General features: G+C 39.3%; 4 protein-coding genes across 4 annotated transcripts in view; all 4 read right to left on the bottom strand.

Annotated features, from left to right (window-relative positions):
• LOC128894275 (uncharacterized) overlaps positions 1-4,705 on the bottom strand; it is an 8,275-nt gene extending 3,570 nt beyond the window's left edge. Inside the window, exons 1-9 of the mRNA XM_054155934.1 lie at positions 4,394-4,705; positions 3,984-4,112; positions 3,753-3,912; positions 2,670-3,046; positions 2,393-2,564; positions 2,122-2,312; positions 1,902-2,046; positions 1,367-1,671; positions 448-843 (exon numbers count right to left, since the gene is read on the bottom strand). Coding sequence (XP_054011909.1) covers positions 448-843; positions 1,367-1,671; positions 1,902-2,046; positions 2,122-2,312; positions 2,393-2,564; positions 2,670-3,046; positions 3,753-3,912; positions 3,984-4,112; positions 4,394-4,588 — 2,070 coding nt within the window. The 5' untranslated portion in view covers positions 4,589-4,705. The remainder of the gene's footprint in view (positions 1-447; positions 844-1,366; positions 1,672-1,901; positions 2,047-2,121; positions 2,313-2,392; positions 2,565-2,669; positions 3,047-3,752; positions 3,913-3,983; positions 4,113-4,393) is intronic.
• Positions 4,706-4,854: 149 nt separating this feature from the next.
• On the bottom strand, positions 4,855-8,998 carry LOC128886770 (uncharacterized). Its single transcript, XM_054141937.1, has 6 exons — positions 8,402-8,998; positions 8,209-8,329; positions 7,183-7,641; positions 6,207-6,564; positions 5,920-6,131; positions 4,855-5,831 (listed from the first exon to the last, which is right to left on the bottom strand). Exons 1-6 carry the CDS (start codon positions 8,548-8,550, stop codon positions 5,571-5,573), a joined length of 1,560 nt encoding a protein of 519 aa, XP_053997912.1. The 5' UTR covers positions 8,551-8,998; the 3' UTR covers positions 4,855-5,570.
• A 30-nt stretch (positions 8,999-9,028) lies between these two features.
• Positions 9,029-10,577, bottom strand: LOC128886717 (uncharacterized). The gene is made up of 3 exons (XM_054141861.1): positions 9,718-10,577; positions 9,513-9,642; positions 9,029-9,293 (listed from the first exon to the last, which is right to left on the bottom strand). Exons 1-3 carry the CDS (start codon positions 9,814-9,816, stop codon positions 9,031-9,033), a joined length of 492 nt encoding a protein of 163 aa, XP_053997836.1. The 5' UTR covers positions 9,817-10,577; the 3' UTR covers positions 9,029-9,030.
• A 380-nt stretch (positions 10,578-10,957) lies between these two features.
• On the bottom strand, positions 10,958-14,556 carry LOC128886287 (melanotransferrin). The gene is made up of 9 exons (XM_054140998.1): positions 14,380-14,556; positions 13,875-14,287; positions 13,678-13,795; positions 13,420-13,599; positions 12,867-13,339; positions 12,624-12,788; positions 12,460-12,548; positions 12,029-12,369; positions 10,958-11,963 (listed from the first exon to the last, which is right to left on the bottom strand). Exons 1-9 carry the CDS (start codon positions 14,444-14,446, stop codon positions 11,323-11,325), a joined length of 2,487 nt encoding a protein of 828 aa, XP_053996973.1. The 5' UTR covers positions 14,447-14,556; the 3' UTR covers positions 10,958-11,322.
• Between the last annotated feature and the right edge of the window lie 178 nt (positions 14,557-14,734).

The following is a 14,734-nucleotide window of genomic DNA, read 5'->3' as shown; positions in this document are numbered from 1 at the left end:
GTGTAGTCGTTGGTGCAGGAATATTGAACACTGTTAAATATAATACCCTACTCGTAACGGCCAATGTGATAAACTTGTTAATGCATGTACTGTCTACACGGAAATACTGTCTGAGTAGGTTTAGACCTAGTTTTTTGTTGGTCTCTATCTCGCGAGAGACTGCGAACAACAATAGTTTATAGTTTACAACTAAAAACTCAAGTAATGGTTATTTTAAGTCGCATATAGTGGGAAATGTGATAAAGTTGTTAGTGCATATGCTGCCCATACGGAAGTACTGTCTGACAAGGAAAGCTTTTAGGTGTCCGCCTCCGATTGTTTTGATTTTTGTATATGTTATACGTATTTATAATATGGAAGTGTCCACATACTTCTGAGCGGGGGTGTACATATATCGACGGTTATATTTATTATTAGCTTTACGTAAACATGAAAAAGAAATGTTACCTGAAAACGTTGATGGCCAGTAGGAGGTTCGGCGTATCTCACGCCACGAAAGGAGTAAATATCCTTGCCGAGTCTGGAGGTTAATATCGAACCTCGTATCGGTCCAGTTGGGGCAGTCACGAGTGGCTGCTCCCGAGGGGAGTTTCTGGTGGCGATAATGCCGACGACACAGGAAAGTACTATGAAAATAGTCTTCATTTTAGAGCTGGAAACTCGCTCTTTTCCGCGACGTCTTTCTCGTGATCGTGATATAGTACCCGAGACGTGCTCGATCTGCTTAACTGATTTGTTCGGTGCTCGTGCGAGCACTGGCGTACCCAAGGCCAGAACCGGACAATTTATATGGTTACTTACGAGGAAAACGAGTGGGGAAATCAAATTATCAGCATGGGAAGACTAAGCGTTGCACTTTGCAAACGTTCACGCGAGGTCAAATTATGTGTCAGGTGGTATCATAATTATTTGCATTTGCTTTTAATTGCATACATCCAAACAAAGAGTTTATTAACGTAAGTAACAGGAGTATAGAACGTGTAATAAAAAACGGTAAATACGTGCAAGTACGTACGATCCACTACAAACAAGATAAAAGCGTGTCATCTACCTTGTACTTCTATTTGTAGCGGATTTCGCGCGTATTTATACCTATTAATAGTTTCAATGTATATAATATGATATTTTTATTATACAATTGACAGTATATGTATCTATATATCTATATATAATATAGATGTCAAGACCTCGCGAGGCATAAGTTGAATAAACAAACGATAAGAAATGTAAACAGTTGCACTCGAAGTCATTTTATTAATACAACCAGTTTGTGAATTTCCAGAGAGTATTACTCAATATGTCTAGTATCCATAAAGGGAAGAAAGAATGCGGATGTGAAATTATATTCGCAGTGGTCACGTTATACAGCCTGTGCTACAGGAAGCAGAGGAAAGAGTTTTTCCCATTCCTGCATTCTGTTCAAATACAGACCAGTTCTCATGGTTGGATTCAGGTTGATCTCCAAGTAGTTATCTTGCCTGGACACAAACCTGTCCCATTTTACATTCTTATAAGCGCCAGTCTTGGGAACTGGTTCGCCAGTTTCGACGAAGTTTGTCCACATGGACGTGTACAATTCCACCATTGGGATTTCAGGCGCGGAGCTGTCGAAGAATGGAAAGAATTCCTTCATGAAGAACAGATATTGCAGGTCATCCTGATGTACGACACCTGAAATTGTTTTAAGTGATTGTATATGAATACAACATGAATTCTGTGTGATACATACAGGGTGTTCCACATCGTCTGTTATAAAGCTATAACTCCAAAGCTATCGGCTGTATGAAAATTTATTAACATGGAAATTGCAAGGTAAAATGGGACGCATGTTTCAGCGAGGAGAAATTTTTGTTATACAAACAAATCTTTCTGTAAACTTTCTGTATACAAACTAATCTTACCGTATGGCGTGGTGGCGTTCCAATAGGTAAAGCTGTAACGTCCTTGAAACGTAAATTCGTAAAAATACACGGGTTTATCAGAGTTCTCAGCAATCAGTTTCGCCGTACGATACATTGGGAATATAATTATACTGTCTGCATAGATCTGAAAACAGATTTATGATAATTCCCATTAGGGTTGGAGATCGATCGCCGCAAGATCTATCTCGATGAAACCTACGTGAGCAAGACCATCGTTATTCGCCGGGCCGAGTGGCTGACCGTTAAAATAAAATTGACGTAATTGATCGCTGATATATTTTGACCGTGGCGTTCCACGTTCGTACAGGAAACTAATCGGTGCGATCCGGTCCCAATTGTCGCTCATATCGCGATAATAGTCGTCTCCCTTCTTGGTTTCGTTTTCGAATACTACGAAACACGGAAGATCGTGAGACACGTCCTTCCATTTCTGATCAACGATACGATCAACGAAGGGTGTGTGTACTTACGAGCAACCACACCGCCAAATTCGTCTTTGGTCACTCCGAATATAGCTGGAACCTGATGAAACTTCTTTTGCCTGATCAGATCGACGGGTTGAGCCGGTAAGAATTGTTCCACACCTGGGATTTTCGGTTCCACAACCGGTTCCCAGATCAAAATTGGATCCCCATGCCATTCCTGAAATAAATAACTCTGTAATTCGTAAACGGCATGTTTGGACGCTCGCTTAAAAATATGTGAAACCGGTGACTTATATATGTATATTTCTATATATAGACTAACGAAAAACTCGGACATGGTGTCCGTGAAGTTGCTGACAGGCTTCGACCTCAGGCAAGTTAACATGGCTTCGTTATTGCTAGTGGGACAGTCCAAAAGTTCCGCTTGCTTCTTGGCGAGCCGTTTTTGTTCAGTTGGATAAGGTTCCGTGGTTAAAAGCGAACCGCTCATCACGATTGCTCTGTGGAATAAGTCTTTAGACATCGGAGATAACATGTGCAACATCGTACTGAGTCCACCGACGCTGTATCCACTGATAGTCACAGAATTGGGATTTCCTCCAAAGGCGATAATGTTCCTTCGAACCCAACGAAGGGCCAACACTTGGTCCTTTAGTCCCAGATTTCCTGGTGCCGCGGAATCACCCGTACTTATAAAACCTGAAATAGACGAGCGTTTGCAAGTAAATCGGTAGGATCCGTCGGTCAGTGTTTCGAGGAATAGTAGAGACTGGATAAGTGCAAGAAAATCGGGACCCGAATATTGCAGTTACAGAATAGAAACAAGGAAGGTCCGAGGGAAAAGAGCAGTCGGCAGAAGCGTATCGGTGAGACAATGGTACAGCAATGTCTCCATGACTTCACAAATTTGTTTACGATAAATGCACAGAAACCAGCACCGCCACTGGTAGGCATACCTCTCGAGAGATCTTGGAGTTCGATCGCCGAGTAGTGTAAACATGACCTATATTACTATAAACTTTTTTGTTGTGAAACTTTTCCCATCGTATTCCTGGCATTTTTCTGATTAAAGTGAGACCAAACACGTAGTAATTCGCAATACATTTACTTGTAACAACTTATTACGTATTATGCAAGATGTCATAAATAATAATAAAATTATATTACTCAATAAAACTCATTGAAGGTATGAGAAATCTACTATTCTGTGTTCTTCTAAAAAAACGGACAGAACTTTCCGGTAATACAGACTCTACGATAACTGCACAAGGTCAGTCCCGAGTTTGTGCATTTATGGGGACATTGGTGTAGATAGTCTCACCGATATCTCGGTTAAGATCGTGTTACACTGCTCGCTCGGGATAGTCATCTTGCATCTACCCAGTGAATCCTGTCTCTACTGTACCTAACGTTCCGATACGATAATTAACAGTAACCAGAACGATGTTCTTGTCCATCAGATACTGAGGACCGAAGTAAAAGCTCTGTCCAGAAAAGCTGTAAAAACCACCGGGATGGAAAAATACCAAAACTGGCCTGGACACATTCTCATCTTTCGAGGGCAACTGAAAATATTCGATAGAATAATTTCACGACGTAGATAGATCTACGGGAAGACGCATCTGCGAAGCCATACTTTGGTGGTGTACACGTTTAAACGCAAGCAGTCTTCGGACATTAACGGCACGCCGTCTAAATTCGGGCACGAAGGACCTTCTTCGGACGCGTCGAATACATCGTTCCTGTCAGCGGCTGGGATCGCAACCTGCGTTACGAGAAAATTGCAGTACTTATTCTCGTCGATGTCCCATAAATATCCGCAGAAAAGGAAACGCGTGGAAACTTGGTCTGCGTTCCCACGGTAAAAAAACTGATGATAATTTTTAGACGAAGAAGACGTATCGATTTAGATAAGGACGGGACACCGGGAGCCATTTCGTTGAAACTTGTTCGTCGCGTGACGGGAATAAATGAGAGATGACGACGATCTCTGCTATCTTTACGGAATTAATTGAACTCGAATTGGAACAAGTGCCAAGAGTTTACCTTAAAACGACGGTCTCCCGTAGGAGGCTCGGCATATCTCACTCCGCGGAAGGAATAAATCTTCCGTCCAAGCCTTGAATTCAAAATAGAACCACGGATTTTTCCTGTTGGTGCAATCGCTTCCGGACGCGAAGGAACACTCTGAACGCTACAGATGCAGACGATACAGAACAAGATCGCCGAGCGTGGCGTCATTTTGTCAACTACAATTTCGCGCCTTTTATTTTCGTAAACCTTTCTCTCTTCGTGCAAGAAGAGCTCGATTCTTATCGTCGGCCTGTTGACTCGGCCGATGCTCGAACGACACTGATCAAGTCGGGAACGGAAAGGCACATTTTATAGCGAAACTAAGAGAAAAGAAACATATTATATTGGATATACAGTTACATTAGTTGTTGCGGTGCAATTAACAACGTTGATTCAATATGTATTTAAATAATCTCTAAAGATAATTTTTTATCGTGCTAATTATACTTTCTTATCGTGTCACTATTTACTTAAGACACGATATATCTTTGCGGTATATTGTTTTATGTCCACAATGTATAGTCAAGATTTATTCAACACCCAGTGCAGGCGTCAAAATATTTTGAGATGGGTATGGACATGTTAAATCCACATGTTGGAATCCACGGGTTGGAAATATGATTATAAATGGAAATGAAAGTCAGAACTCTTAAAAGAAGCTCCATTTGAATTGTAAAGATTGGTGTACACCTAGTAGTGCAATATGAAACAGAGAAAGAGCCCCATGCACTGTACTAAAACAAGCAAGCAACGATGTTAAATCCATCTAGTGGCAAGACGCCACGAACTTTTTTCGAATACCTATTATATCCATGTTACTATCGCACTTTCCTTATTTACTTAGAACTCGTTCATTTACAGATGCGTCATCTTGCGACACGCTTACGTAATATCGAGGGAAAATCCGGAACGTAAACCTCGTATTTCCTTAAGAGACATATCGCGCGTCAATATTTCATTTGACCGTGTTGTTATCGTTTGTAGTTCGGTCACGTATCGGTATCGTTAACAATTTACCTCGGTACGGTCAAGTCCGCGACAAAGTTATACGTCTCGAGCGGCGCACTACTTTGTCGCCGAAAAGTAAACTTAATCAACAAACAATTTTTCCTTGTTTCCTTTCTTTTTATTCGTATAATATGCAAACTTTCTATTTTTCTTCCTCGTCTTCTTTATTCGTCTCGATTTCCTTTTGTTTCGTCTGTTTCTTCGTCCGAACTCTTTCAGCCCTTTTCCTTTCTCTCTTCTGTCTCTTCGCCAAGCCCGGGTAGATACAAGGATCGTAAGTCGGTTCGTAAGCGATCGGATCGATCGGACGCTTCTTAGCGACTTTCTTCGTCTTCTCTTTGTCTTCCGGCGGACAGTCGCGCATTTTGTACTCTTTAACTTTGGGCAACACTTTTCCATATACCTAGCGAAATCATTCATCGAATTACGAACAATCTTACGAAACCGTTTCACGCCCGCTTTAACAATCCCGAGGAAAGAACGTGTCTTACAGGCATTTTAAAAATCGGTTTTCCGTATTTATCCTTTTCGCGCGGAGGTCTCCTCTCTACCGGACTCAGGGGATTGATCGGCTTCGCCAAAGACTCTACTCTCGCGGAAGCTGACGCGGTTAAAGCCCCCTTTCTCACTTTGAAGGGATCGGATCTGACGGCTTTACTTTTATGCACGCGTGGTTCAGCTAATTTTTCCAAACCCGGTGGCACTACAATAGGGTGATAACGTTTATCAATTTACTTCCGATTTTCGATGCAACGATTCGTTTAGTTCTGAAGCAGACCTTTGCCCTCTAACACTCCTCTTTTTACAACGTAAGGATCATCTTTGCATGGATGCGGTGCATACCTCCATGCGTGTTTCTCAATTTTTCGTCGTTTAGCTTTCTTCTCTTCATCGTCCTTCGGTTCCGCGTCACCGTCGCCGCCCTTTTCCTCTCCTTCCTCTCCTTCCTCTCCTTCCTCCAGTTCCTTGTATTTTCTTTTTCTTCCAATTCTCTTTTCTTGCTCGGCTAGAGCACTTTTACCTCTTTCCGGGCCGTCCTCGATTATCGCTTTCTTCCAAGTTAACGCGTTCTCATCTTTCCGGTATTTTATCCTCTTGTACGAAGGAAGCGCCAAGTACTCCATCCATGGCGTAATCTGGAGATTAATAAAGCCAAGCACTATTTTACAAGTTGTCTGTGATGTACTTTTAGTACTTATATTTTTCTCGGTAAAACTGTATGAAAACTTCTCAATGAAAACATTTCTTGGCCATGTAAAATAATGTAAGGTTTTGAATAATATATAATATAAATTCGAAGAATTTCAATATGTTCTGACGATAACTATACAGATTTACATCGATCAACGATGTTAAATGAAAGATTATCCTCTCTGGCCACTTTATTTATAGAAAATGATTTATTATGATCTCTAGATTTGATAATGGATTTTCCAAGCATAGAATCTAGAAAAAGAAAACTATTTTATTAAATATAAATAAATAATTCTAATAGTAAATTTAATGTTTTCATTGTATAAATAGTGTGTATTTATATTCCATGTATATATATACAAGGTGTCCCAAAAACGTTGGAGGTCCTTGAAAGGGGTGGTTCGGGGGATGATTTGAAACAACTTTTCATATCTCCTTAACGAAGCCTCAGAGAAAATTTTCGCTAAGGAAAAAGTTGTTTCAAATCACCCTCCGAATCCCTTTGAAGAACCTCCAACATTTTTGGGACACTCTGTATAATACAAGGAACGTCCTCGTACCTCGTACACGAGCGCAGATCTCTTTATACCGTGCGGTGTAAATATTTCAGCGATTTCTTCGGGAGTCAATTGCTCGGGACAGTGAAGCAATTTTTTTGCCAGAGCCAATTTTTTCAGTCTTTCCGGGTCAACCACTCGTCTCTGCTCGCACATCCGTACCCTAGGGGGCTTGCATTCCTCGGGAAGGTGGACGCGGGGCTGACTTAGCTCGCAGATCCTGTCGGAAGCTTCGTACTTGAGGGCTGCCGGGGAGACTTTATAAAACACTCGGCCATAGTCGCACAGCCTCACGTTTGGCAAGGACAGGAGGACCAGTCGCCTCGACGGGCAAAAGTTCAACGCTGCTTTCGAGATACTGTGATCCAAAACGCAATTGATCCTTGGATCGGGTGTCTTGCGGGGTTGCGCCAAGATTTTTAATCTTTTTCTCAGTTGACGCAGCGGCTTCGATGGTCGGACCTAACGAATATCGTAGATTTTGTACGGAAGAAACGTGCGAGATACTTTCTACTTTCCCGCGTTCAAACGAGAGAAAACTGGTAGAAATCTTTAGAACGCAATTTCTAGAAAAGCAATGCATTAAGTAGACTGCTGTTTTGTGTATTTCACGAGAAGCTAACGAAAGTATTCTGTAGTATATGTATTCTGTTGTTTATGTATTGTTGTAGTTTTCCTCTCAAACATTTGATTAGAATCGTAATAGTAATTATTGGGTTGTCCGGAAAGTCCATGCCGATTTTTGATAGGTGGTGCAGGTCTGAATATGTCGAAATGGCTGAAAACAAATAATATATATATATATGTACAACTCTTAAAAAGTGGAAAGATTGTGGAACAAAATGGTACCTATGTAATTAAATAAATATACATATAAATAAATGTATATTACAATTGAAATGTGCGTTTGAAGTTTTCTTAAAAATTAGCACGAACTTTCTGGACAACCTAATACAATTCGGAAACATATGATTACACTCGTAATCGTAATTATGATTACGATTATGCCCAACACTGACGCGTACTAACTATAGGCTCGTGTTCCGGGATCTTCTTCGGTTGAGCGTTGATTTTTGCCCAGGCATTGAAACGCGCCCAATCGGCCGGTGTTTGCAGCCATCCTTTTAATTTTTCTGTAACCTTGCCCGTTCTACGAACAATTAAAATATAAAGTGATACTGCGCTTTAAAATGTAACGATTTAACGTTGATATCAAATTTACCTTCCTTTATCTTTCGATTTCTGTATCTTTTTTAATCTACGCGGTGCTGGTCGACCTCGTTTAGTAGTTGCTTCCTTCTGTGTCGCGGATTTTGAACTAGGTCCTTGCCTTGCGATAGCCGCTGGTGGTTTCTTCGCTCTTGGAGCCATTTTCTAGATCTTTTACAAGATCTTCGTCTCTCACTTGTATTATTTAGGTTAGATATTATTTCTTCGGTTTAATGGTGACAATGACGAAAAATGAAAATTTTGACGGTGATATATTCCACTGAAATATTCATTATGGTATCAAACTTTGATATCAATGCTTCATTGCCGTTCTTTATTTATCTATTTTTCCTTGATGTGAATTAAACTTGAGAAATGTTTAGAAGAGACATTTTCGAGAGAAGGTGAACCTTCGCTTGTCTTTTCCCTGTTAAGAATATTCGATACCAAACCAAACGCAAACGATGCAGTAACTTGCTGAAATAAAGCCTTAAAATCCAACGTAAGCGTATTCGGCAGAATCGCTTCGACGTTTCATTGAAACAAACCGTGAAATGAATCAAATTTAATTTGTCAGTTACATTTGTGGTATTATCGTTTTAAAATTTCAGTTGTTAGAAATTGATTATAATCATTTTTTGGTCACAAGTTATCGCTTCTTTGAGAGCGCGAAAGTTTCGGATTGTAGTTCTTGATCGTTTGAAAGTAATTATTGAATTCCTCGTGAGCCTCGGCTCGTGCTAAATAATTCTTCGGTTTCGCTAGTTCGTTTAAACGTTTCGAACAACGTTTGTTCCTGGCAGCGACGATGCGAGCGTAGGTGTCCAGTAGAAATTTCTTCTTCTTCGATTCTTGCGCGTCCTTCGATTGCTCGTTGCTGTTTATCAGTTTATGCTGTTGTTTCGCTGATGATAATTGATAATAAATAAGGATTAGTATCGCTGTTCGATGCAAGACCAATGTCTCCATAACTGCACGTTCGAAGCTCGTCGGCAAACAGAGAATATACGATCATGTAAACACTGTTCGGCGATCGAACTCCTTGACCCCCTGTCCTAGTGGTGGGGATGGTCTCTGTGCAGTTATATCGTAGACTTTGTGCAGTTATGGAGACATTACTGTACCTGTAGTCGCAGGAGTACTCTTCGTGGACGAGCTTGACGCTATGGACACATTTTTATTTGGTTTTCGTCTTGGCTGAGCGAGTTTGTTTAAAGAATCCGTAATTTGGTAAGATAAAGCTGCGGGCTTTACCTGAAACATCATAATGATACGATTAATTATGTCTTGTTCGTCGTACATAATTTAAATAAAATGTTTCCTATTTACATTAAACGCGTTCCAGTTGCTAGTTCTGTCAATCCTTTCTTTGGGTTTCGCTAATTTTTCGTATCTCAGTTCTTTATCATGAAGAACATACTTGCTCATGTTGTTTATTTACAAATTAATGAGTCGATTATTCAAATACTGTTCAAACTAAATAGCGGATCGAGCTTTGCGATTCTTCGAATGATTGTAATTATTTAACGATGTGATTTGGTAAAATGGTCGGAAGATGCAGAAAATTAAGAAGGATTTGAAGAGTTGAGCCGAGACTAGGGGTTAAATGTGATATGTGACAATGATGCGATAGCTAAGCATCGCGATGAGAGATGCTCGCTAACTTCAACTCGTTCGCTGACAAACAGAAACTGTAATCAAAATTCAAAGTTTTTAGAAAACACTGCTAACAATAAATTTACAGAAAATGTGAGCCAGATGCTTTGGACGTATTCAAATTAACGATGAATAATAGATACCAAACGTTGCCAAAGCCAACAGTGAAAACACATTGTAGAACATCAAAAGCTTACTGGTGTGCCCCTAGAAAAGTGAAAAACATAAATTCCAATAATTCGTTAGCGACGACTGGGAAATCGAAAAAAGTAAAACTGAAAACGCGTCAAATAATCTTTTGCTGGTCAAAAATATAATACTCCTATATAGTATTTTATAATAATACTATAATTACTTCTACTGTACTGTCGTACTCTCAGAAGCGTCGTAGAAAAGTGCGAAAGACTGCTGAAAAACCAAAGCGCATCGATATCCTTGCACAACCTAAATCTGGCAAACAACGACTACAACAAAAACATCACTCCGCCAGCGTAAATAATATTTCTTCAATTTCTCTATATTATTACACATTAACGAATTATTTGTTCCGTTAAGGTAACAGAAGCAACTCGAAAAAGAAAAAGTATCGTACACCCTCGTAAATCACTAAACACAAATAACCACAGAACAGCAGACAGTTTGGTGGCTAATTGTACAACGAAAACCAAACTACAGAATTCTTTGGGAATTGTATTGCCCAAGAAACTATGGCATCAATTACTTTCTTTAGGTTTGAATTTATACTCTTTTAATCAATTTTTCCTTGATACCTAATTTGAGATCAACGGTTAACATTTATTCGCATCCTGATTAACAGTAACAAAAAAACTAAAGGAATGGACAACAAATTCTGGAAATATGGAATACAAGAAGGTATCGCATAAAATTTTAAATGAATTGAAAAACAACAGGCTGATCTGAAAATTTATAAATTCATTTTAATCGACATCTAAAGAAGTATCGATGGACGGCATAAGATACAAATACAATTGTTACGTACAATAAAGACTTACCATATAATTAATGTAAACATTGTAAAAATGGACGGATTAGATCTAAGTGTAGAATTCGCAAGTAATTGATCCTACTTTTCGTAAAAAACTATATACTACTTTACCGCGTTCAATCATCAAACTGTCTGTCAATTTGTGAACACATTTCATATGGAGATATTAAAACTATAACTTATATAACTACAGTATGCTATAAGCATCTTGGTACTCTATCTCCCTTTTTCATAAATGTACAAATAATAGACATTTTCTGATTGAGAAAAGATTATCTACTGAACATGCAAGTAAGTATAATCATAGCTATCGTGCCTAATACTGAAACCTCTATCGCCGACGCACCAGCGTTGCAGTCCACTATTCTTCTAGCTCTCATAAAATCTGGACCTAAATACGCACTGAACTCCCGTTTTTCTGCCGGTATTACCACTAACTGTTGCGTGGCATCTTGGAAAATCAGATCGCTGTAAGGTGGCTGGCTATAGAACATGCTGAAGCTAAATTCATCCTGCTCCTTTCGGCCATAAAACTGTTGGGCATAAATGAACAGATTTATGTAAGCGTTTATCTGCGTTTCGTTGTATCCGTAATATCCGCCACGGGTAACTATCGCGTTCGCCGCGACTTTTCCCAGATTGCAGTGCATATAATCGGTAGTCGGCCGTCGAGTCCCATCCGGACAAAGTAGCTCGAAGTCTTTCGTGAATGTATTACGTGCCCAGGTTTCTCGCCGTTTACCATCAGTATTCTCAGCGACTGTTGTGTGTTTCACAAAGGCCACGTCTCCTCCTCCCTCGACTAAACATCTAAAGGCACCCGTGTATCCGAAGTAATCTTCGGACGCGTCTCTGCGGCAATAACGGAAACTTGCGCCGTGACACAGGTCGCACATATTATCGTAAGGCACACCTGCGAACATAATTCAAGATTTCATTGAGAAATTTGCAAAAAACTTCGAATCGATAAGTGGTTACCTGTATTGTATTCCGTACTGATCGCGCCCGGTACGCAAGATTTACTGAAATATTCTGCGGCTGCGCGAACAGAGTCACAACCATAGCCTCTGATCCAAGTATTGGAAATGAGATACGCCAGAGGATACACCCAACCCGCGGCCGTATTAATTCCCGTGTGACATGTATACTTATTTTTCAGATAAGTAAGATCTGTGTCTTCATCTTCTTCCTTCGCTACCGCGACTACGTAATATTCTGGCGTAGGTAGGTTGTAAACTTCCGATATGAAGGGGATCAAGTCGAAGCGTAAACCAGCGGTGTACACGTCGCTGGTATCTAACACCGCTACATCGGCAATTCTAATTAAAAGACAAACAATGTTATCTTGAAATTTCGTCGGAATAGTATTCGATTTGGCAAACATGATCATTTATTTGAAATATACGTACCCGGTTTGTATAGCCTGCATACAATGAATCTGACTGTGACCTTTGTGACAATTTAACTCTGGCTTCAATAGTTGTGCGTTTAATGCAATCTGAAACAGAAACGAATGACGATAATATAAAGGTCCTCGCATTGCCTCGCAACGACAAATTTTTCGAATCATTACCTTCATTTTTACACACTTCTCCATTTCTGGGTCCGACGTAACGCATAAAGTCATTCTATTAACAGGACAACGACGAACTCCTAATATCGAATCCAGAGAACTGCCTAAATATCCGCCATAGGTTTGATCCTTCTCGGCCAATTGGACAAAGTCACGCGCAGAATCCTAGAATCGTACGATATACAATGTAATGTGAGACCGTGAGAAAGAAGCGTACTTATTCCTATCAACAAATATATTTACAGAGAAGATCAAGTTGTGATGCATTCCATATCTCGGTGCAGATTCAAATAAATTGAAAGTCTCTATTGGTTGTATATTCGTTGAATCGGTCTTGTCCCACGGGTTTAATTCGTTACCATTATAACTTCTATCGTATGCGTTGCGATTTTCAAAATTCTCTGTATTATATTCATTTGGGTTCATGTATCCGCTTCTATTAAAATTGTTTTCGCCAAATCTGTTATTGAAACCGGGTCGATTTTCGAATCGATCGTCGTAAGGTTCGGTCGAATTTTTCGCATTATGCTTATTCAATACTCGAACTGCTTTTTCTAAAAACCGCTGATACAAGCGGCGAGTCTCAATTTTTGTTGCAGATGACGTCACTACAACGCGCGATGGAACAGTACCCCAATTACAATGTTTATATTCGTCAACAGACTTACGCGAACCATCCCGACAAAGCAGTTCAAACTGCTCTTTCTTGACAGAATCTGTGAAACAACAAAAAAATTCGTATTACTTATTTTACAATTTCATACATGATCTATAAAGTGCTAAACTGAAAACACACTAAAGTCAAAAGTTGTCGATGTCATTTCATCTACAGTTGTATGGACCAAAAAAGCAATTTCTCCTGCTTCAACCAAACATCTAAATGCTCCTTCGTACCCTGCATAAGGATCCGCGGTTGTACACCGTCCTCCAGGTATTTTTCCAATGCACAGCTTGCACAACTGGTCAGAATTATCACCTAAAATTCAAATTCATTGTAAAATAACTGTAAACTACATGTATAATTATTATCGGTGAAATACTTATGTCCATTTACCTAATGGATTATATTTATCAATCAATGAATTAACAGCACAGCTAGGTCCAAAGTATTTGATAGCAGATTTCACATGATTATTGCAATCGATGATTTCTAATCCACCTTGCTTCATGAGCTAAGTTTACCGTAAAAATAATCATGTTTTAAATGCATAGACATTGATAACAAATGTAGTAAAATAAAATTTAATTTACTGTATATATAGGAATAATCCATCCAGCAAGCATTCCAAGGCCAGCAAAACAAGCTTTCTTTCCCCTCAAATCATTTAAACTCTGGACATCTAACAACGACCCTTTTTTTATAACAGCAACTGCATATTGATAATTAAGACTATTTTCATATATCTCTTGCATTATCGGTATTAAACTATGATATCTTCCAGCAATAAAAATTTCGCCTGCATCTAAAGTGGTTATCTGTGCTTTTTCTTGATCCAACATAGCCATACAACCCTCTTTGTTCGATGCTTGTTTGCATTGCACCGAAATGTAGCTGTATTCGAAAAATGCGATCTCACGATCTACTGCTCTAGAAAATGCATTGCACTTATCCTGTTCAGCTTCAGATACTGTACACCATGTAACAGTATTGTTAAGATTTTGACCTGAAAATGAATATTATAAAATACATCTGTAATTATCCACCTATATTATTAGGATTACTAGTTGAAGAATAAAGTAAAAAAATCTTCTATACCGTATATGTGAAGCCAGGATAAACTGAAAATTATTAAGAATACGTGTTCACAGATTTTGCACTGCATTTTTACTTTTTTATTTGGGCAAACATTAATTAAAACGAAAGACAACACCCAATACTGTAATACTATAAGCCACTATAAGGTATGTATAAGTATAAGCCATGCATATGATGCATAGGAGAAACATTCATTCATTCATTCGCTCGAGAGAAATAAAATACCAAAGTATACTAATTCCGGTTTTTTACTAGTGGCGCCATCGGTGGGAAAATGCCCAAGTTTGTTGTGAAAATAGTTCTCACTATTGCTGCTAGATGGCGATTGTTTTTTTTTTTTACAAGTGGCGCCATC

This window comes from Hylaeus anthracinus, unplaced genomic scaffold (assembly GCF_026225885.1).
Source record: "Hylaeus anthracinus isolate JK02 unplaced genomic scaffold, UHH_iyHylAnth1.0_haploid 0, whole genome shotgun sequence".
Lineage (NCBI taxonomy): Eukaryota > Metazoa > Arthropoda > Insecta > Hymenoptera > Colletidae > Hylaeus > Hylaeus anthracinus.
The sequence above is the reverse complement of the archived record's forward strand: the minus strand, read 5'-3'. Positions and strand labels throughout refer to the sequence as shown.